Source organism: Salvelinus fontinalis, chromosome 4 (genome assembly GCF_029448725.1).
Source record: "Salvelinus fontinalis isolate EN_2023a chromosome 4, ASM2944872v1, whole genome shotgun sequence".
NCBI lineage: Eukaryota > Metazoa > Chordata > Actinopteri > Salmoniformes > Salmonidae > Salvelinus > Salvelinus fontinalis.
The window spans coordinates 4,523,540-4,547,897 of record NC_074668.1 but is presented as its reverse complement, the minus strand read 5'-3'; the positions used below and the strand labels follow the sequence as shown (position 1 = coordinate 4,547,897).

Genomic DNA, 24,358 nt, shown 5'->3' with positions numbered 1-24,358 from the left:
ACGTTGATAGCTTCACGGTTGTTTGTTGTTTTGATAGTTTGTAAGTGTTTTGTTTCGTTTTGCCTTCTTCTATAATAAAAGAAGATGGCTTATTTTCCACATGCTGCGTTTTGGTCCGTCTCTCCTCCACACGATCGTGACAGAAACTAAATTCCCACTGCTTACCATATCAGTCATAATACACCACAGAAATTCACAGTCATGATTTTCTTTTTTACTTTTCTTTTTTAAGTACCAGAAAAATAATGAGTAACTCCACATACACAGTCTCTTACTAAACAAACAATTTGGTCTATATTTGTTTTCACAACAAAACAACAAAAGATATTGAAATGTTTTCCGTTCCACACAGTGCGTCATTGTGTGATACCCATCTCGTAGCGTGATCCTGTAGAAGACTTGCATGCCGCGTTCTAAATGGGGCACGTCAACACGTTCTAAATGGGGCACGTCAACACGTTCTAAATGGGGCGCGTCAACACGTTCTAATGGGGCGCGTCAACACGTTCTAAATGGGGCACGTCAACACGTTCTAATGGGGCACGTCAACACGTTCTAATGGGGCACGTCAACACGTTCTAATGGGGCACGTCAACACGTTCTAAATGGGGCACGTCAACACGTTCTAAATGGGGCACGTCAACACGTTCTAAATGGGGCGCGTCAACACGTTCTAAATGGGGCGCGTCAACACGTTCTAATGGGGCACGTCAACACGTTCTAAATGGGGCACGTCAACACGTTCTAAATGGGGCACGTCAACGCGTTCTAAATGGGGCACGTCAACACGTTCTAAATGGGGCACGTCAACACGTTCTAAATTTGGCGCGTCAACACGTTCTAAATGGGGCACGTCAACACGTTCTAAATGGGGCACGTCAACACGTTCTAAATGGGGCACGTCAACACGTTCTAAATGGGGCACGTCAACACGTTCTAAATGGGGCACGTCAACACGTTCTAAATGGGGCACGTCAACACGTTCTAAATGGGGCACGTCAACACGTTCTAATGGGGCACGTCAACACGTTCTAATGGGGCACGTCAACACGTTCTAAATGGGGCACGTCAACACGTTCTAAATGGGGCACGTCAACACGTTCTAAATGGGGCACGTCAACACGTTCTAAATGGGGCACGTCAACACGTTCTAAATGGGGCACGTCAACACGTTCTAATGGGGCACGTCAACACGTTCTAATGGGGCACGTCAACACGTTCTAAATGGGGCACGTCAACACGTTCTAATGGGGCACGTCAACACGTTCTAATGGGGCACGTCAACACGTTCTAATGGGGCACGTCAACACGTTCTAAATGGGGCACGTCAACACGTTCTAAATGGGGCACGTCAACACGTTCTAAATGGGGCACGTCAACACGTTCTAAATGGGGCACGTCAACACGTTCTAATGGGGCACGTCAACACGTTCTAAATGGGGCACGTCAACACGTTCTAAATGGGGCACGTCAACACGTTCTAAATGGGGCACGTCAACACGTTCTAATGGGGCACGTCAACACGTTCTAAATGGGGCACGTCAACACGTTCTAAATGGGGCACGTCAACACGTTCTAAATGGGGCACGTCAACGCGTTCTAATGGGGCACGTCAACGCGTTCTAAATGGGGCACGTCAACACGTTCTAATGGGGCACGTCAACACGTTCTAAATGGGGCACGTCAACACGTTCTAAATGGGGCACGTCAACACGTTCTAATGGGGCACGTCAACACGTTCTAATAGGGCACGTCAACACGTTCTAAATGGGGCGCGTCAACACGTTCTAAATGGGGCGCGTCAACACGTTCTAAATGGGCACATCAACACGTTCTAATGGGGCACGTCAACACGTTCTAATGGGGCACGTCAACACGTTCTAAATGGGGCACGTCAACACGTTCTAATGGGGCGCGTCAACACTGTAACGGCGTTCCTCTCTCTCTTCATAAGAAGAGGAGGAGTAGTGATCGAGCCAAGGCGCAGCGGGTTGTGAATACATGATGAATTTTATTTACAAGACAAAACGAAACAAACTATACTTGAATAAACTAACAAAATAACAAAACGAAAGTAGACAGACTTAGTACGACGAACTGACATAACACACGCAGAACGAACGAACAAGTACTTACTACAAAAACGCACGAACAAACCGAAACAATCCCGTATGGTGTAACATCGACACAGACACAGGAGACAATCACCCACAAACAAACAGTGAGAACACCCTACCTAAATATGACTCTTAATTAGAGGAGAACGCAAAACACCTGCCTCTAATTAAGAGCCATACCAGGCAACCAAAACCAACATAGAAACAGATAACATAGACTGCCCACCCAAAACACATGCCCTGACCTAAAACACATACAAAACAACATAAAACAGGTCAGGACCGTTACAGAACCCCCCCCTCAAGGTGCGAACGCCGGGCGCACCAGCACAAAGTCCAGGGGAGGGTCTGGGTGGGCAGTTGACCACGGTGGTGGCTCCGGCTCTGGACGCTGTCCCCACACCACCATAGTCACCCAACGCTTCTGTCTACCCCTCCCAATGACCACCCTAAAACTCACATCCCCTAAATAAACGGCCAGCACCAGGAGAAGGGGCAGCACCGGGACAAGGGGCAGCACCGGGACAAGGGGCAGCACCGGGACAAGGGGCAGCACCAGGATAAGGGGCAGCACCAGGATAAAGACCAGCACCGGGACAAGGGGCAGCACCGGGACAAGGGGCAGCACCGGGACAAGGGGCAGCACCGGGACAAGGGGCAGCACCGGGACAAGGGGCAGCACCGGGACAAGGGGCAACACCGGGACAAGGGGCAGGTCCCGGCTGATATACTCTGGCAGATCCTGGCTGCGGGACTCTGGCAGGTCTATGCAGGCTGACGGCTCTCGACGCTCATGGCAGGCTGACGGCTCTCGACGCTCATGGCAGGCTGACGGCTCTCGACGCTCATGGCAGGCTGACGGCTCTCGACGCTCATGGCTCTCTGACGGCTCTCGACGCTCATGGCTCTCTGACGGCTCTGGCTGCTCATGGCTCGCTGGCGGCTCTGGCAGCTCATGGCTCGCTGGCGGCTCTGGCAGATCCTGTCTGGTTGGCGGCTCTGGCAGATCCTGTCTGGTTGGCGGCTCTGGCAGATCCTGTCTGGTTGGCGGCTCTGGCAGATCCTGTCTGGCGGGCGGCTCTAGCGGCTCCTGTCTGAAGGGCGGCTCTAGCGGCTCCTGTCTGGCGGACGGCTCTGTAGGCTCATGGCAGACGGGCGGCTTTGCAGGCTCATGACAGACGGGCGGCTTTGCAGGCTCATGGCAGACGGATGGCTCAGACGGCGCTGGGGAGACGGATGGCTCAGATGGCGCTGGGGAGACGGATGGCTCAGATGGCGCTGGGGAGACGGATGGCTCAGATGGCGCTGGGGAGACGGATGGCTCTGGCCGGATACGGCGCACTGTAGACCTGGTGCGTGGTGCCGGAACTGGAGGCACCGGGCTAAGGATAAGCACCTTCCTACTAGTGCGGGGAGCAGGGACAGGGCACACTGTATTCTCAAAGCCCACTCTATACCTGATGCGAGGTACCGGCACTGGTGACACCGGGCTGAGGACAAGCACATCAGGATTAGTAGGGGGAGAATATACAGTGTGTTCAGGGCTCTGGAGACGCACAGGAGGCTCTGTGCGCGGTGCCGGAACTGGAGGCACCGAACTGGATACACGCACCACAGAGAGAGTGCGTGGAGGAGGAACTGGGCTCAGGAGACGCACTGGTAGCCTAGTGCGTAGTATAGGCACTGTAGGTACTAGGCTGGGGCGGGGAGGTGGCACCGGAAATACCGGACCGTGGAGGCGTACTGGCACTCTTGAGCATTGAACCCGCCCAACCTTACCTGGTTGAATGCTCCCGGTCGCCCGACCAGTGCGGGGAGGTGGAATAACCCGCACCGGCCTATGTAGGCGAACCGGGGAAACCATGCGTAAGGCCGGTGCCATGTATGCCGGCCCGAGGAGACGCACTGGAGACCAGACGCGTTGAGCCGGCCTCATGACACCTGGCTCAATACCCAATCTAGCCCTACCAGTGCGGGGAGGTGGAATAACCCGCACTGGGCTATGCACTCGTACAGGAGACACCGTGCGCTCTACTGCGTAACACGACGCCTGCCCGTACTCCCGCTCTCCACGGTAAGCCTGGGAAGTGGGCGCAGGTCTCCTACCTGCCCTTGGCCCACTACCTCCTAGCCCCCCCCCAAGAAATTTTTGGGAGTTACTTACGGGCTTTTTGGGCTTCCGTGCCAGACGCGTTCCCTCATAGCTCCGGTTCCTCTCTCCGGTAGCCTCTGCTCTCCTCAGTGCCTCCAGCTGTTCCCATGGGAGGCGATCCCTAACAGCCAGGATCTCCTCCCATGTGTAGCAACCCTTTCCGTCCAATATATCGTCCCATGTCCATTGCTCCTTCTTTTCTTGTCCCTTTCTCCGTTGACTCCGCTGCTTGGCTCTGGTATGGTGGGTGATTCTGTAACGGCGATCCTCCTCCTCTCCATCTTCGGAAAAGGAGGAGTATTGAGGGAACCAAGGCGCAGCGAAGTTTGAACACATATTTATTAAACAAGACGAAAAACGAACACGAACTACACTTGAAATGATACAAAATAACAGATAACATAGACTGCCCACCCAAAACACATGCCCTGACCTAAAACACATACAAAACAACATAAAACAGGTCAGGACCATTAAAAACACGTTCTAATGGGGCACGTCAACACGTTCTACCTCGTTCTACGGAGTCTCCTCTAAGCTAGATGATTCCACGGTGCATCTCACCTCCGTTAGCCAACATAGTAATCCGTTTTCTAAAACAACATTCGCTTTAAAAATGTAACTGTAACTACATCAAGGAATGATGAAGATCAACCAAACATGAATGAAGGTGCCTTTCAGTAATAGTTTTTACATTTTATTTCACCTTTATTTAACCAGGTAGGCTAGTTGAGAACACCTTTATTTAACCAGGTAGACCAGTTGAGAACACCTTTATTTAACCAGGTAGGCTAGTTGAGAACACCTTTATTTAACCAGGTAGGCTAGTTGAGAACACCTTTATTTAACCAGGTAGACCAGTTGAGAACACCTTTATTTAACCAGGTAGGCTAGTTGAGAACACCTTTATTTAACCAGGTAGGCTAGTTGAGAACACCTTTATTTAACCAGGTAGACCAGTTGAGAACACCTTTATTTAACCAGGTAGGCTAGTTGAGAACACCTTTATTTAACCAGGTAGGCTAGTTGAGAACACCTTTATTTAACCAGGTAGGCCAGTTGAGAACACCTTTATTTAACCAGGTAGGCCAGTTGAGAACAAATTCTCATTTACAACTGCGACCTGGCCATGATAAAGCAAAGCAGTGCGACACAAACAACAACACAGAGTTATACATAAACAAACGTACAGTCAATAACACAATAGAAAAAAAATAGAAAAATCTATGAACAGTGTGTGCAAATGTAGGAGATTATGGAGGTAGGCAATAAATAGGCCATAGAGGCGAAATAATTACAATTTAGCATTAATACTGGAGTAATACATGTGCAGATGATGATGTGCAAGTAGAGATACTGGGGTGCAAAATAGCAAGACGGAAAGTAATAATATGGGGATGAGGGTGTGCTATTTACAGATGGGCTGTGTACAGGTACAGTGATCGGTAAAAGCTGCTCTGAAAGCTGATGCTTAAAGTTAGAGAGGGAGATATAAGACTCCAGCTTCAGAGATTTTTGCAATTCGTTCCAGTCATTGGAGGCAGAGAACTGGAAGGAAAGGCGGCCAATGAAGTGTTGGCTTTGGGGATGACCAGTGAGATATACCTGCTGGAGCGCGTGCTACGGGTGGGTGTTGTTATCGTGACCAGTGAGCTGAGATAAGGCGTGGCTTTACCTAGCAAAGTCTTATAGATGACCTGGAGCCAGTGGGTTTGGCGACGGATATGTAGTGAGGGCCAGCCAATGAGAGCATACAGGTCTTAGAATATGTGGACAACTACAAATACCTACAGTAGGTGTCTGGTTAGACTGTAAACTCTCCTTCCAGACTCACATTGAGCATCTCCAATCCAAAATTAAATCTAGAATCGGCTTCCTATTTCGCAACAAAGCATCCTTAACTCACGCTGCCAAACATACCCTCGTAAAACTGACTATCCTACCGATCCTCGACTTTGGTGATGTCAAAATAGCCCCCAACACTCTACTCAGCGAACTGGATGTAGTCTATCACAGTGCCATCCGTTTTGTCACCAAAGCCCCATATACTACCCATGCTCCTCTTAGACTGACACTAATAGTTGATACCCCCTAAGAGCTGTGGATACTGTTAGACTGACACTAATAGTTGATACCCCCTAAGAGCTGTGGATACTGTTAGACTGACACTAATAGTTGATACCCCCTAAGAGCTGTAGATACTGTTAGACTGACACTAATAGTTGATACCCCCTAAGAGCTGTAGATACTGTTAGACTGACACTAATAGTTGATACCCCCTAAGAGCTGTGGATACTGTTAGACTGACACTAATAGCTGCTACATAGTGTGTTGCTCCATGTCTTCTCTGACTATCCAGTGTCCAATCTAAACAGGAAGTAATCTGTCCGCTGTGGAGGACTGCTGCTCAGTGGGGTACTAGCTGGGGTGATGTCTGTGTATTTACAATCGCCTTCAGCAGCCTATCAGTCGCACTGCAGCGGCGGGGAACAGGCTGATATAACTAATAATACTTTTATTTACAATATATAATTTATTTTTTGGGGAACTCAAGCTCCGGCCCATTCCTGGCAGGGGAAGAAGTCAAGAAAACAATACATGTTTTTTGAGGGGCACCGAGGCGGTTTTGGTCTAGAAGGGATACAGCTTTTGTCAAAATGTACTTTTCGTAGCAGGTTAAGAGAACTTAAGCAGTACGTTAGGACAACGAATGTAGCGGGTTAGGAGAATTAGGTTAAGGGTAGGAAAAGGATTAGCTAAAAAATACCCCAAATATATATACTTTTTCACGTCAAATTGACATAAGCTGACCCACGGGGCTGATACTATGCAGCGAGGGCTGTGGTGTCGTATCTCAGAGTCCGTTTGCTTTCTCAACGCTGACAATACACGCAGTAGACGCGCTTTCCTCGTCTACTGCTCCTTCCAAAACGTTTTCAATTGTTTCAATAAAAGGTAAGGGGAATTGCACAGTTCCAAACATACCCACATACAGAAGAATATTTTTGCAGAACAAAAAACGCTGACCTGATTCATTCTGAAGAAATATATAAAAGAGCCAAGGGTTCAGTCTACAGTACATGACATCCTGCTTCCACTTAACAATGAGCACCCCTTAAAACCCATGTATGTTACAGAAGTTATATAAGAAGATAGAGCGGATTGTAAGCAAAATACACACTGTTATATAGTACTGCTGTAGGAACTGTTACATAGTACTGCTGTAGGAACTGTTACATAGTACATAGTACTGCTGTTGGAACTGTTACATAGTACATAGTACTGCTGTAGGATCTGTTACATAGTACATAGTACTGCTGTAGGAACTGTTACATAGTACATAGTACTGCTGTTGGAACTGTTACATAGTACATAGTACTGCTGTAGGATCTGTTACATAGTACATAGTACTGCTGTAGAAACTGTTACATAGTACTGCTGTTGGAACTGTTACATAGTACTGCTGTAGGAACTGTTACATAGTACATAGTACTGCTGTAGAAACTGTTACATAGTACATAGTACTGCTGTAGAAACTGTTACATAGTACTGCTGTTGGAACTGTTACATAGTACATAGTACTGCTGTAGAAACTGTTACATAGTACATAGTACTGCTGTAGAAACTGTTACATAGTACATAGTACTGCTGTAGGAACTGTTACATAGTACATAGTACTGCTGTAGAAACTGTTACATAGTACATAGTACTGCTGTAGGAACTGTTACATAGTACTGCTGTAGGAACTGTTACATAGTACTGCTGTAGGAACTGTTACATAGTACTGCTGTAGGAACTGTTACATAGTACTGCTGTAGGAACTGTTACATAGTACTGCTGTAGGATCTGTTACATAGTACATAGTACTGCTGTAGAAACTGTTACATAGTACTGCTGTAGGAACTGTTACATAGTACATAGTACTGCTGTAGAAACTGTTACATAGTACATAGTACTGCTGTAGAAACTGTTACATAGTACATAGTACTGCTGTAGGAACTGTTACATAGTACATAGTACTGCTGTAGAAACTGTTACATAGTACATAGTACTGCTGTAGGAACTGTTACATAGTACTGCTGTAGGAACTGTTACATAGTACTGCTGTAGGAACTGTTACATAGTACATAGTACTGCTGTAGAAACTGTTACATAGTACATAGTACTGCTGTAGAAACTGTTACATAGTACATAGTACTGCTGTAGGAACTGTTACATAGTACATAGTACTGCTGTAGAAACTGTTACATAGTACATAGTACTGCTGTAGGAACTGTTACATAGTACTGCTGTAGAAACTGTTACATAGTACTGCTGTAGGAACTGTTACATAGTACATAGTACTGCTGTAGGAACTGTTACATAGTACTGCTGTAGAAACTGTTACATAGTACATAGTACTGCTGTAGAAACTGTTACATAGTACATAGTACTGCTGTAGAAACTGTTACATAGTACATAGTACTGCTGTAGGAACTGTTACATAGTACTGCTGTAGGAACTGTTACATAGTACATAGTACTGCTGTAGAAACTGTTACATAGTACATAGTACTGCTGTAGGAACTGTTACATAGTACATAGTACTGCTGTAGGAACTGTTACATAGTGCATAGTACTGCTGTAGAAACTGTTACATAGTACATAGTACTGCTGTAGAAACTGTTACATAGTACATAGTACTGCTGTAGGAACTGTTACATAGTACATAGTACTGCTGTAGGAACTGTTACATAGTACTGCTGTAGGAACTGTTACATAGTACTGCTGTAGAAACTGTTACATAGTACATAGTACTGCTGTAGGATCTGTTACATAGTACATAGTACTGCTGTAGGAACTGTTACATAGTACATAGTACTGCTGTAGGAACTGTTACATAGTACTGCTGTAGGAACTGTTACATAGTACTGCTGTAGAAACTGTTACATAGTACATAGTACTGCTGTAGAAACTGTTACATAGTACATAGTACTGCTGTAGGAACTGTTACATAGTACTGCTGTAGAAACTGTTACATAGTTCTGCTGTAGAAACTGTTACATAGTACATAGTACTGCTGTAGGATCTGTTACATAGTACATAGTACTGCTGTAGGAACTGTTACATAGTACTGCTGTAGAAACTGTTACATAGTACATAGTACTGCTGTAGAAACTGTTACATAGTACATAGTACTGCTGTAGGAACTGTTACATAGTACTGCTGTAGGAACTGTTACATAGTACTGCTGTAGGAACTGTTACATAGTACATAGTACTGCTGTAGGAACTGTTACATAGTACATAGTACTGCTGTATGATCTGTTACATAGTACATAGTACTGCTGTATGATCTGTTACATAGTACATAGTACTGCTGTAGGAACTGTTACATAGTACATAGTACTGCTGTAGAAACTGTTACATAGTACATAGTACTATAGTATATATATATATATAATTTTGATTGATTACTTGAATCAGCTGTGTAGTGCTAGTGCAAAAAAAAACTAAATGTGCACTCGGGCGTCAGGACCGTGTTTGGGAAACCCTTGCCTACGTGATGAGATTATTATGGAGAAAAAGAAAATCATGTTATTATTGAAATGTTTCAAACGGCAGCCAAGCATCGATCATCGTGTCACCAGAATAAGACCCTTAGGTATTTATTGGAAAGGAGCATCAAGCTCTGTGTTCTCCGTGTGTCACAGCACTCTCGTCTGAAGGTAACCCGGTACCGGATTAAAACATTTATGGTAGTTGGAGGTAGTTTTGTGGGGGAAAAAAGGGGGTAAATATGTGTCCATTTGTTATTATATTTACAAGTATGGGGAGCTGCTAATTATCAGTTTTAGAACCGTGAAGAAATTACCTTCGTCCTGCCTCCTGTAATCATCAGTTTTAGAACCGTGAAGAAGTGACCTTCGTCCTGCCTCCTGTAATCATCCGTTTTAGAACCGTTAAGAAGTGACCTTCGTCCTGCCTCCTGTAATCATCGGTTTTAGAACCGTGAAGAAGTGACCTTCGTCCTGCCTCCTGTAATCATCGGTTTTAGAACCGTGAAGAAGTGACCTTCGTCCTGCCTCCTGTAATCATCCGTTTTAGAACCGTGAAGAAATTACCATCGTCCTGCCTCCTGTAATCATCAGTTTTAGAACCGTGAAGAAGTGACCTTCGTCATGCCTCCTGTAATCATCCGTTTTAGAACCGTGAAGAAGTGACCTTCGTCTTGCCTCCTGTAATCATCGGTTTTAGAACCGTGAAGAAGTGACCTTCGTCCTGCCTCCTGTAATCATCCGTTTTAGAACCGTGAAGACGTGACCTTCGTCCTGCCTCCTGTAATCATCCGTTTTAGAACCGTGAAGAAGTGACCTTCATCCTGCCTCCTGTAATCATCAGTTTTAGAACCGTGAAGAAGTGACCTTCGTCCTGCCTCCTGTAATCATCCGTTTTAGAACCGTTAAGAAGTGACCTTCGTCCTGCCTCCTGTAATCATCCGTTTTAGAACCGTGAAGAAGTGACCTTCGTCCTGCCTCCTGTAATCATCCGTTTTAGAACCGTGAAGAAATTACCATCGTCCTGCCTCCTGTAATCATCCGTTTTAGAACCGTGAAGAAGTGACCATCGTCCTGCCTCCTGTATTCATTCCTTTTTAGAACCGTGAAGAAATTACCTTCGTCCTGCCTCCTGTAATCATCAGTTTTAGAACCGTGAAGAAGTGACCGTCGTCTTGCCTCCTGTATTCATTCCTTTTTAGAACCGTGAAGAAGTGACCTTCGTCCTGCCTCCTGTAATCATCAGTTTTAGAACCGTGAAGAAGTGACCTTCGTCCTGCCTCCTGTAATCATCAGTTTTAGAACCATGAAGAAGTGACTGGATTACAGACGATGTGGAACACCTTTGCGTTAGCACGAAGTACGTCTTTGTTTTTTGTTTTTTATACTTGGCAATTCAATGCAGAGACACAGATTTTTGTTTATTTAACAATAACAACACATCGTTTTGAATGTATTTTAAGTAATTTCATAAAATGTTGCATTTTGATATAAAATACAGAAATCTAAATACTCAAGCAATGGACCTAAAAACTGTCTGGGGGTATTGCCAAACGTCCAGGCAAGTGTTATAAAGGGCCCGAAAGTGTTTGTGGGTGAACTTCCCCTTTAACTTCTGCACACTGGTGAAAAGTCCTACAACATCATGCAGCCTAAAAAATAACCTTGGCTTGTCTTGAGGATATTCTGATCCTGCAGCCGTTAAACCAGAAGAGACAGTTGAATTAGTTGAAAATGTGTTTGTGCTGTGAATGACCATAGAAGTTCACAGCACAAACACATTTGGGACAAGGCTAGAGCCTGTTGAGGATAGAGGGCGCTATTTACACTTTGGGGGAAAATCGTGCCCAATTTAAACGGCCTCGTACTCTATTCTTGCTCGTACAATATGCATATTATTATTACTATTGGATAGAAAACACTCTCAAGTTTCTAAAACCATTTGAATTATATCTGTGAGTAAAACATAACTTATTTTGCAGCATACTTCCTGTCAGAAAGTGAAAAATCTAAAATCGAGGCTCTGTTCCAGGGCCTCCCTATCATTTTGCTTGAGATTTGTGACTATACATGCACTTCATACGCCTTCCACTAGATGTCAATAGGCTGTGAGAGGTGAAATGGGGTCTCAATCTCTTTCTATGGTCAAAAGAGACAGCTTGGAATGACATGACCCCAGAATTCGTTTGTTCAGGAAGCGCATAAAGGTCATCAGTATTGGCTTCTGAAAAGCAATCGTTATAGACGTCTTATATCTACGGCTTTGATTTTATTTGATAAATGTGAAGATATCATCGTAAAGTATGTTTTTTCAATATAGTTTTATTAGATTGTTGAAATTTTTCCGGGACGTTAGACGTGTTGCGTTCTTTGCGTTTAGTGAGGATGGACAGCTTAGCGCCACTTGGCTAGTTTAGCTTGCTAATTCGAGAGGGAAAAAGGCCATTCTAAAACCAGACAACGATTGTTCCCGACAAAGGACCCCTTGTACAACATTCTGATGGAAGATCATCAAAAGTAGGACCCATTTTATGATGCTATTTCATTTATCTGTCGAACATGTGTACTATTAGGTAGCCCAGATTTTGGGCACGCTCTCGCTATAACGTAAGCTGGATGTGGTAATGAAGTCATTTTTAGAATTCTAACGCGGTGATTGCATTAAGAACTAGTGTATCTATTATTTCCTATACAACATGTATTTTTTAGTTATGTTTATGAATAGTTATTTGGTCAGAATAGGTGAGTTTTAGAAAAATATCCGCACATTCTGGGAAAAAGATGCTACGTTAGCACAATGTATAACCACTGATTTCAGCTCTAAATATGCACATTTTCGAACAAAACATAAGTGTATGTATAACCTGATGTTATAGGACTGTCATCTGATGAAGCTTATCAAGGTTAGTCAAAAATTATATATCTTTTGCTGGTTTGTTACGATCGCTAACTTTTGCTGCTGGTAAATGGCTTGTGTTTCTGGCTATTGTGGTAAGCTAATATAATGCTATATTGTGTTTTCGCTGTAAAACACTTAAAAAATCTGAAATATTGGCTGGATTCACAAGATGCTTGTCTTTCATTTGCTGTACACCATGCATTTTTCAGAAATGTTTTATGATGAGTATTTAGGTATTCCACGTTGGTCTCTATAATTACTCTGGCTGCTTCGGTGCTATTTGTGACGGTAGCTGTGATGGTAGCTGCAATGTAAAACTGATTTATAGCTCAAATATGCACATCTTTCGAACAAAACATAGATTTATTTTGTAACATGTTATAAGACTGTCATCTGATGAAGTTGTTTCTTGGTTAGTTTGGTTGGTTCTTGGTTAGTTAGGTTGGTTTTGTGCATGCTACCTGTGCTGTGAAAGAAATGTCTGTGCTTTTTTGTATTTGGTGGTGAGCTAACATAAATATACGTGGTGTTTTCATTGTAAAACATTTTAAAAAATCGGACATGTTGACTGGATTCACAAGATGTTTATCTTTCATTTGCTGTATTGGACTTGTTAATGTGTGAAAGTTAAATATTTCTCAAAAATATGTTTGGAGACGTTGGTTTGGAGACGTTGGTCAGGGCTGAATGTGTTTGGAGACGTTGGTCAGGGCTGAATGTGTTTGGAGACGTTGGTCAGGGCTGAATGTGTTTGGAGACGTTGGTCAGGGCTGAATGTGTTTGGAGACGTTGGTCAGGACTGAATGTGTTTGGAGACGTTGGTCAGGACTGAATGTGTTTGGAGACGTTGGTCAGGGCTGAATGTGTTTGGAGACGTTGGTCAGGGCTGAATGTGTTTGGAGACGTTGGTCAGGACTGAATGTGTTTGGAGACGTTGGTCAGGACTGAATGTGTTTGGAGACGTTGGTCAGGACTGAATGTGTTTGGAGACGTTGGTCAGGACTGAATGTGTTTGGAGACGTTGGTCAGGACTGAATGTGTTTGGAGACGTTGGTCAGGACTGAATGTGTTTGGAGACGTTGGTCAGGACTGAATGTGTTTGGAGACGTTGGTCAGGGCTGAATGTGTTTGGAGACGTTGGTCAGGACTGAATGTGTTTGGAGACGTTGGTCAGGACTGAATATGTTTGGAGACGTTGGTCAGGACTGAATGTGTTTGGAGACGTTGGTCAGGACTGAATGTGTTTGGAGACGTTGAAAAGCACCGGTCTGTTCTTGACGTTCAGAGCCTGTTCTTGTCTTGATTCCTGACACAAATCAAAGTCCTTTTAACTGCGTACTGTGTGTCATGTTAGTGAACGTAATATCAGAGCTCTAACGCAACACACCCACCTACTGGTTGTGATTGGATAGAAATATTGGAGATATGGCCATCCACTTAAATTCTCTCTGCTCTCTCTCTCTCCCTGCGCTCTCTCTTTCTGTGTTCTCTCTCCCTGTGCTCTCTCTCTCCCTCCGCTCTCTCTCTCTGCGCTCTCTCTCTCTCCCTGTGCTCTCTCTCTCTCCCTGCGCTCTCTCTCTCTCCCTGCGCTCTCTCTCTCTCTCTCTCTCTGCAAGGGGATTTATTGGCATTGGAAACATATGTTTACATTGCCAAAGCAAGTATATTTGTCTATATACAATGTTGTAACGATGTGCAAATAGTTAAAGTACAAAAGGGAAAATAAATAAACATAGTTTGTATTCACAATGGTGTTTGTTCTTCACTAGTTGCCCTATTTTTGTGGTAACAGATCACACATCTTGCTGCTGTGATTGCACACTGTGATATTTCAGCCAATATATATGTGAGTTTATCAAATTCTTTGTGTGTCTGTGTAATCTGAGGGACATACAGTGGGGAAAACAAGTATTTGACACACTGCCGATTTTGCAGATTTTCCTACTTACAAAGCATGTAGAGGTCTGTAATTTTTATCATAGGTACACTTCAACTGTGAGAGACGGAATCTAAAACAAAAATCAAGAAAATCACATTGTATGATTTTTAAGTTATTAATTTGCATTTTATTGCACAACATGATGCTGCCACCCTTGTGCTTCACAGTTGGGATGGTGTTCTTCGGCTTGCAAGCTTCCCCTTTTTTCCTCCAAACATAACGATGGTCATTATGGCCAAACAGTTCTATTTTTGTTTCATCAGACCAGAGGACATTTCTCCAAAAAGTACGATCTTTGTCCCCATGTGCAGTTGCAAACCGTAATCTGGCTTTTTATGGCGGTTGTGAAGCAATGGCTTCTTCCTTGCTGAGGGGCCTTTCAGGTTATGTCGATATAGGACTCGTTTTACTGTGGATATAGACACTTTTGTAACTGTTTCCTCCAGCAAATTCACAAGGTTCTTTGCTGTTGTTCTGGGATTGATTTGCACTTTTCGCACCAAAGTTCGTTCATCTCTAGGAGACAGAATGCGTCTCCTTCCTGAGCGGTATGACGGCTGCGTGGTCCCATGGTGTTTATACTTGCGTACTAATGTTTGTAGAGATGAACGTGGTACCTTCAGGCGTTTGGAAATTGCTCCCAAAGATGAACCAGACTTGTGCAGGTCTCCAATTCTTTTCTGAGGTCTTGGCTGATTTCTTTTCATTTTCCAATGATGTCAAGCGAAGAGGCACTGAGTTTGAAGGTAGGCCTTGAAATACATCCACAGGTACTCAAATGATGCCAATTAGCTGATCAGAAGCTTCTAAAGCCATGACATCATTTCTGGAATTTTACAAGCTGTTTAAAAGGCACATTCAATGCAAACTTATGCAAACTTCTGACCCACTGGAATTGTGATACAGTGAATTATAAGTAAAATAATCTGTCTGTAAACAATTGTTGGAAAAATGACTTGTGTCATGCACAAAGTAGATGTCCTAACCGACTTGCCAAAACTATAGTTTGTTAACAAGAAATTTGTGGAGTGGTTGAAAAATTAGTTTTACTGACTGCAACCTAAGTGTATCTAAACTTCTGACTTCAACTGTATGTTAAAGAAGGTGGGGCTTAAGCTGCATCCCTGTCTCAACCCACGGCCATGTGAAAAGAAATCTTTCTCTCCCTCTCTCCCTCCTCCTGCATAGCCCTAGCTGAACGGTTTGTTGACAATGAAGTCTCTTGTGATGGTTGAGGCTGGTTGAGGTTGGTTGTGGCTGGCGTGTATAATTTACATATATCTGACGAGCAGCCTAGGAATTAGCGGTGCTGAATTCCCCCATGAATAACGCCTCCTTTCTCCCTCCCAGACATCCCCCCCTGATCCTCTCTGCCATAGTGAAAGAACTTCACATTACCTCAGCTTGGGGCACCAGCTAACTAGCGAACAACTGGTCCAGGCCAGAGAGTTTGGTGTGTTATGTTTATATTTCAGGGAATCCTAAAGTAGGAGTAGGGGGTGGTACTGGTAAAATATGGCCCTATCCTCTCCCCCGTATTATCTCCCCTCTACCCCCTATCCTCTCCCTTCTATTCCCCTACGGCTCCCCTCCACCCCCCCTAATCCTCCCCTCCACCCCCCCCCTAATCCTCCCCTCCACCCCCCCCTAATGCTCCCCCCCACCCCCCCCCCCCTAATGCTCCCCTCCACCCCCCCCTAATCCTCCCCTCCACCCCCCCCCCCAATGCTCCCCTCCACCCCCCCTAATCCTCTCCTACACCCCCCCCTAATGCTCCCCTCCACCCCCCCTAATCCTCCCCTACACCCCCCCTAATGCTCCCCTACACCCCCCCCTAATGCTCCCCTCCACCCCCCCCCTAATCCTCCCCTACACCCCCCCCCCAATGCTCCCCTCCACCCCCCCTAATCCTCTCCTACACCCCCCCCCCTAATGCTCCCCTCCACCCCCCCTAATCCTCCCCTCCACCCCCCCCAATGCTCCCCTCCACCCCCCCAAACCTCTCCTACACCCACCCCCCCTAATGCTCCCCTCCACCCCCCCTAATCCTCCCCTCCACCCCCCCCCCAATGCTCCCCTCCACCCCCCCTAATCCTCCCCTACACCCCCCCCCCCTAAAGCTCCCCTCCACCCCCCTAATGCTCCCCTCATCATCTCTGAGGACAGCCGAAGAACCCTTTTGGAATCCTTTTTCTAAGAGCGTATGGCCCAGTCCGTTATGTAATCGTTACCTTTACTCAACTCAGCACTGTGTTTAAAGACTAACTGGAGAGGCTCCCCAGCCGCATAGCACAGACATGTAGTACACACACACACACACACACCCCAGCCGCTGGGTCTAGACTAGCACAGACATGTAGTACACACACACACACACACACACACACACACACACACACACACACACACACACACACACACACACACACACACACACACACACACACCACCCCCCAGCCGCTGGGGCTAGCATAGCACAGACATGTAGTAAACACAAATAGTTGTGTTGTGACAAGGTAGGGTTGGTATACAGAATATAGCCCTATGATAAAATACAGAGTCCATATTATGTCAAGAACAGCTCAAATAAGCAAAGAGAAATGACAGTCCATCATTACTTTAAGACATGAAGGTCAGCCAATACAGAAAATTTCAAGAACTTTTAAAGTTTCTTCAAGTGCAGTCGCAAAAAACCATCAAGCGCTATGATGAAACTGGCTGTCATGAGGACCGCCACAGGAAAGGAAGACCCAGAGTTACCTCTGCTGCAGAGGATAAGTTCATCAGAGTTACCAGCCTCAGAAATTGCAACCCAAATAAGTGCTTCTCTGAGTTCAAGTAACAGACACATCTTAACATCAACTGTTCAGAGGAGACTGAGTGAATCAGGCCTTCATGGTCGAATTGCTGCAAAGAAATCACTACTAAAGGACACCATAAGAAGAAGAGACTTGCTTGGGCCAAGAAACAAGAGCAATGGACATTAGACCGGTGGAAATCTGTCCTTTGGCCTGGAGTCAAATTGTGAGATTTTTGGTTCCAACCGCCGTGTCTTTGTGAGACGCGGTGTGGGTGAACGGATGATCTCCGAATTTGTATTTCCCATCATAAAGCATGGAGGAAGAAGTGTTATAGTGTGGGAGTGCTTTGCTGGTGACACAATCTATGATTTATTTAGAATTCAAGGCACACTTAACCAGCATGGCTACCACAGCATTCTGCAGCGATACGCCATCCCATCTGGTTTAGGCTTAGTGGGACTATCATTTGTTTTTCCACAGGACAATGACCCAACACACCTGCAGGCTGTATAAGGGCTATTTTACCAAGAAGGAGAATGATGAAATGCTGCATCAGATGAGCTGGCCTCCACAACCCCCCGATCTCAACCAAATTGAGATGGCTTGGGATGAGTCAGACCGCAGAGTGAAGGAAAAGCAGCCAACAAGTGCTCAGCATATGTGGGAACTCCTTCAAGACTGTTGGAAAAGCATTCCAGGTGAAGCTGGTTGAGAATGCCAAGAGTGTGCAAAGCTGTCATCAAAGCAAAGGGTGGCTACTTTGAAAAATCTAAAATCGAAAAAATATTTTGATTTGTTTAACACTTTTTTGGTTACTACATGATTCCATATGTGTTATTTCATAGTATTCACAGTTAACAATTGGTTTAGGGTGCCAGATGTACATACATCGTCACAGTTAAGGGTCTCTAGGAGGTAGGGTCTAAGGGACTACGGTCTATGGTGCCAGACCTACTGTACGTACACTAAGAGTTTAGGGTGTAGGGTGCCAAACCTACTGCACGTACACTAAGAGTTTAGGGTGTAGGGTGCCAAACCTACTGCACGTACACTAAGAGTTTAGGGTGTAGGGTGCCAGACCTACTGTACGTACACTAAGAGTTTAGGGTGCCAGACCTACTGTACGTACACTAAGAGTTTAGGGTGTAGGGTGCCAAACCGACTGCACATACAGTAAGAGTTTAGGGTGTAGGGTGCCAGACCTACTGCACATACACTTAGAGTTTAGGGTGTAGGGTGCCAAACCTACTGCACATACAGTAAGAGTTTAGGGTGTAGGGTGCCAGACCTACTGCACATACACTAAGAGTTTAGGGTGTAGGGTGCCAAACCTACTGCACATACAGTAAGAGTTTAGGGTGTAGGGTGCCAGACCTACTGTACATACACTAAGAGTTTAGGATGCCTGACATACTAACATTGTCACAGTCGTCACAGTCCGGTAGTCCAGCCTTCTGAATTGATCTCTTGACCTCCAGGGAGAAGTTGACAAACTCTGGTTTGACCGTCCGGAGCAGCGTGACCGTGTTGAGGGCAGAGTACGCCTGTCGCGCTTCACTGTCGTACCTATCCCCTCGCTTCCACGAGCCGTTGCCTAGGATACCAAACAGGGAGAGATGAAAAAGAGGTGACATTTTTTGACATGTTGAAAAGTTTGTCTATAACCATGTAGTGCAGCCCTGGGTGTGGAGATGTGCATAGTGGGAAGGCCTTTACTCCGGACAAGCATTAAAACATAGCCAAGCATTAAAACATGGCCAAGCATTAAAACATGGCCAAGCATTAAAACATGGCCATGCATTAAAACATGGCCGAGCATTAAAACATGGCCGAGCATTAAAACATGGCCGAGCATTAAAACATGGCCAAGCATTAAAACATGGCCAAGCATTAAAACATGGCCAAGCATTAAAACATGGCCAAGCATTAAAACATGGCCAAGCATTAAAACATGGCCAAGCATTAAAACATGGCCAAGCATTAAAACATGGCCAAGCATTAAAACATGGCCAAGCATTAAAACATGGCCAAGCATTCATACATGGGGTTCTAGTTTAACAAACCTATAGCAGAGTAAATCTAAGCATTAAAACATGGGGTTCTATTTTAACAAACCTAACGGGTGAATCTAATCGCAGGCAGTAGCGCTATGGGTTCAGTAGTGCTATGGGTTCAGTAGCGCTATGGGTTCAGTAGCGCTATGGGTTCAGTAGCGCTATGGGTTCAGTAGCGCTATGGGTTCAGTAGCGCTATGGGTTCAGTAGTGCTATGGGTTCAGTAGCGCTATGGGTTCAGTAGCGCTATGGGTTCAGTAGTGCTATGGGTTCAGTAGTGTGTCAGAAATATTGTTGCTATTTTCACGATCACAATTATCGGCGCACTTGCTGGCGTTGGTGCGAAAGGGCTGGGTTTTGATGAATAAGCAAGTTGTGTTGAGGCTTGGCCCATTACTGGCCAATCAGAAGGTGCGAAAATACGTGGTTGTTTCAAGTTGTGTATTTACAGTCTGTTATTTATTGCCTTGGAATCAACTCCAATTCCAATGTTAGTTTGTTAAATGGCTTACAGAAACAAAATAACAAAATGTATCCCATCTTTGCTAAATAGGTTGACTTGAACCCATTTACAGTCCACATTGTTTTAAGTAATTATATGTCTTCAATAGCTTCCACACTGATATACGGGCTCCTACTGTAAATACAGTATGTAGTGTACATAGCATCCACACTGGTATAGGGGCTAGGCCTACTGTAAATACAGTATGTAGTGTACATAGCTTCCACACTGGTATAGGGGCTAGGCCTACTGTAAATACAGTATGTAGTGTACATAGCATCCACACTGGTATAGGGGCTAGGCCTACTGTAAATACAGTATGTAGTGTACATAGCATCCACACTTGTATAGGGGCTCCTACTGTAAATACAGTATAGTGTACATAGCATCCACACTGGTATAGGGGCTAGGCCTACTGTAAATACAGTATAGTGTACATAGCATCCACACTGGTATAGGGGCTCCTACTGTAAATACAGTATAGTGTACACAGCTTCCACACTGGTATAGGGGCTCCTACTGTAAATACAGTATAGTGTACATAGCTTCCACACTGGTATAGGGGCTAGGCCTACTGTAAATACAGTATAGTGTACATAGCATCCACACTGGTATAGGGGCTAGGCCTACTGTAAATACAGTATGTAGTGTACATACAAGTGTACATACAATTTAGCAGATTAACACTGGAGTGATAAATCATCAGATGATCATGTGCAAGAAGAGATACTGGTGTGCAAAAGAGCAGAAAAGTAAATAAATAAAAGCAGTATGGGGGGTGAGGTAGGTAAATTGGGTGGGTAGTTTACAGATGGACTATGTACAGCTGCAGCGATCGGTTAGCTGCTCGGATAGCAGATTTTTAAAGTTGTTGAGGGAAATAAAAGTCTCCAACTTCAGAGATTTTTGCAATTCGTTCCAGTCGCAGGCAGCAGAGAACTGGAAGGAAAGGCGTCCAAATGAGGTTTTGGCTTTAGGGATGATCAGTGAGATACACCTGCTGGAGCGCGTGCTACGGGTGGGTGTAGCCATCGTGACCAGTGAACTGAGATAAGGCGGTACTTTACCTACCATAGCTTTGTAGATGACCTGGAGCCAGTGGGTCTGACGACGAACATGTAGCGAGGGCCAGCCGACTAGGGCATACAGGTCGCAGTGGTGGGTCGTATAAGGTGCTTTAGTAACAAAACGGATGGCACTGTGATAAACTGCATCCAGTTTGCTGAGTAGAGTATTGGAAGCTATTTTGTAGATGACATCGCCGAAGTCGAGGATCGGTAGGATAGTCAGTTTTACTAGGGTAAGTTTGGCGGCGTGAGTGAAGGAGGCTTTGTTGCGGAATAGAAAGCCGACTCTAGATTTGATTTTGGATTGGAGATGTTTGATATGAGTCTGGAAGGAGAGTTTGCAGTCTAGCCAGACACCTAGGTACTTATAGATGTCCACATATTCTAGGTCGGAACCGTCCAGGGTGGTGATGCTAGTCGGGCGTGCGGGTGCAGGCAGCGAACGGTTGAAAAGCATGCATTTGGTTTTACTAGCGTTTAAGAGCAGTTGGAGGCCACGGAAGGAGTGTTGTATGGCATTGAAGCTCGTTTGGAGGTTAGATAGCACAGTGTCCAAGGAAGGGCCGGAAGTATACAGAATGATGTCGTCTGGGTAGAGGTGGATCAGGGAATTGCCCGCAGCAAGAGCAACATCATTGATGTATACAGAGAAAAGAGTCGGCCCGAGAATTGAACCCTGTGGTACCCCCATAGACTGCCAGAGGACCGGACAACATGCCCTCCGATTTGACACACTGAACTCTGTCTGCAAAGTAGTTGGTGAACCAGGCAAGGCAGTCATTAGAAAAACCGAGGCTACTGAGTCTGCCGATAAGAATATGGTGATTGACAGAGTCGAAAGCCTTGGCCAGGTCGATGAAGACGGCTGCACAGTAATGTCTTTTATCGATGGCGGTTATGATATCGTTTAGTACCTTGAGCGTGGCTGAGGTGCACCCGTGACCGGCTCGGAAACCGGATTGCACAGCGGAGAAGGTACGGTGGGATTCGAGATGGTCAGTGATCTGTTTGTTGACTTGGCTTTCGAAGACCTTAGATAGGCAGGGCAGGATGGATATAGGTCTGTAACAGTTTGGGTCCAGGGTGTCTCCCCCTTTGAAGAGGGGGATGACCGCGGCAGCTTTCCAATTCTTGGGGATCTCAGATGATACGAAGGAGAGGTTGAACAGGCTGGTAATAGGGGGTGCGACAATGGCGGCGGACAGTTTCAGAAATACGGGGTCCAGATTGTCAAGCCCAGCTGATTTGTATGGGTCCAGGTTTTCCAGCTCTTTCAGAACATCTGCTATCTGGATATGGGTAAAGGAGAAGCTGGGGAGGCTTGGGCGAGTAGCAGCGGGGGCGGGGCTGTTGGCCAAGGTTGGAGTCGCCAGGAGGAAGGCATGGCCAACCATTGAGAAATGTTTGTTGAAGTTTTCGATTATCACGGACTTATCAGTGGTGACCGTGTTACCTAGCCTCAGTGCAGTGGGCAGCTGGGACGAGGTGCTCTTGTTTTCCATGGACTTTACAGTATCCCAGAACTTTTTGGAGTTAGAGCTACAGGATGCAAATTTCTGCTTGAAAAAGCTGGCCTTTGCTTTCCTGACTGACTGCGTGTATTGGTTCCTGACTTCCCTGAACAGTTGCATATCGCGGGGGCTCTTCGATGCTATTGCAGTTCGCCACAGGATGTTTTCACACTGGTATAGGGGCTAGGCCTACTGTAATACAGTATGTAGTGTACATAGCATTCACACTGGTGTAGGAGCTATGTGACACTTGGCATTCAGGCCAAAGAGTTCAATCTTGGTTTCATCAGACCAGAGAATCTTGTTTCTCATGGTCTGAGAGTCTTTAATAAGTTCCTTTTGGCAAACTCCAAGCGTGTTGTCATGTGTCTTTTACTGAGGAGTGGCTTCCGTCTGGCCACTCTACCAAAAAGGCCTGATTGGTGGAGTGTTGCAGAGATGGGAGAACCTTCCAGAAGGACAACCATCTCCACAGAGGAACTCTGGAGCTCTGTCAGTGTGACCATTAGGTTCTTGGTCACCTCCCTGACCAAGGCCATTCTCCCCCAATTGCTCAGTTTGGCCAGGCGGCCAGCTCTAGAAAGAGTCTTGGTGGTTCCAAACTTCTTCCAATTAAGAATGATGGAGGCCACTCTATTCTTGGGGACCTTCAATGTTGCAGAAATGTTTTGGTACCCCAGATCTGTGCCTCGACACAATCCTGTCTCGGAGCTCTACGGACAATTCTTTCGACCTCATGGCTTGGTTTTTGTTCTGACATGCACTGTCAACTGTGGGACCTTATATAGACAGGTGTTTGCCTTTCCAAATCATGTCCAATCAATTTAAAATGTACCACAGGTGAACTCCAATCAAGTTGTAGAACTCTCAAAGATTTCGAGTCTCATAGCAAAGGGGCTGAATACTTACATATACATTTGTAAACATTTCTGCAAACCTGTATTCACATTTTTAATATGGGGTGTAGATGGCTGAGGACATTTATTTAATCCATTTTAATATAAGGCTGTAACGAAACTAAATTCAAGGGGTCTGAATACTTTCCGAAGGCACTGTATGTAGGGCTGGGAACAACAGAGTATATATGTAGGGAACAACAGAGTATATATGTAGGGAACAACAGAGTATATATGTAGGGAACAACAGAGTATATATGTAGGGAATAACAGAGTATATATGTAGGGAACAACAGAGTATATATGTAGGGAACAACAGAGTATATATGTAGGGAACAACAGAGTATATATGTAGGGAACAACAGAGTATATATGTAGGGAACAACAGAGTTAATATGTAGGGAACAACAGAGTATATATGTAGGGCTGGGAACAACTGAGTATATATGTAGGGAACAACAGAGTATATATGTAGAGCTGGGAACAACAGAGTATATATGTAGGGAACAACAGAGTATATATGTAGGGAACAACAGAATATATATGTAGGGCTGGGAACAACAGAGTATATATGTAGGGAACAACAGAGTATATATGTAGGGCTGGGAACAACAGAGTATATATTTACATTTACATTTAGGTCATTTAGCAGACGCTCTTATCCAGAGCGACTTACAAGTACATACATTCATACTTTTTTGTACTGGCCCCCCGTGGGAATCAAACCCACAACCCTGGCGTTGCAAGCGCCATGCTCTACCAACTGAGCTACACAGGACATATATACTCTGTAGGGCTGGGAACAACAGAGTATATATGTAGGGAACAACAGAGTATATATGTAGGGAACAACAGAGTATATATGTAGGGAACAACAGAGTATAT

At 45.1% G+C, this 24,358-nt stretch overlaps 1 protein-coding gene across 1 annotated transcript in view; it reads right to left on the bottom strand.

Annotated features, from left to right (window-relative positions):
• Nucleotides 1-24,358, bottom strand: part of npr3 (natriuretic peptide receptor 3) — a 63,930-nt gene that overhangs the window by 13,732 nt on the left and 25,840 nt on the right. The window contains exon 3 of the mRNA XM_055918644.1: nt 18,862-19,037. Coding sequence (XP_055774619.1) covers nt 18,862-19,037 — 176 coding nt within the window. The remainder of the gene's footprint in view (nt 1-18,861; nt 19,038-24,358) is intronic.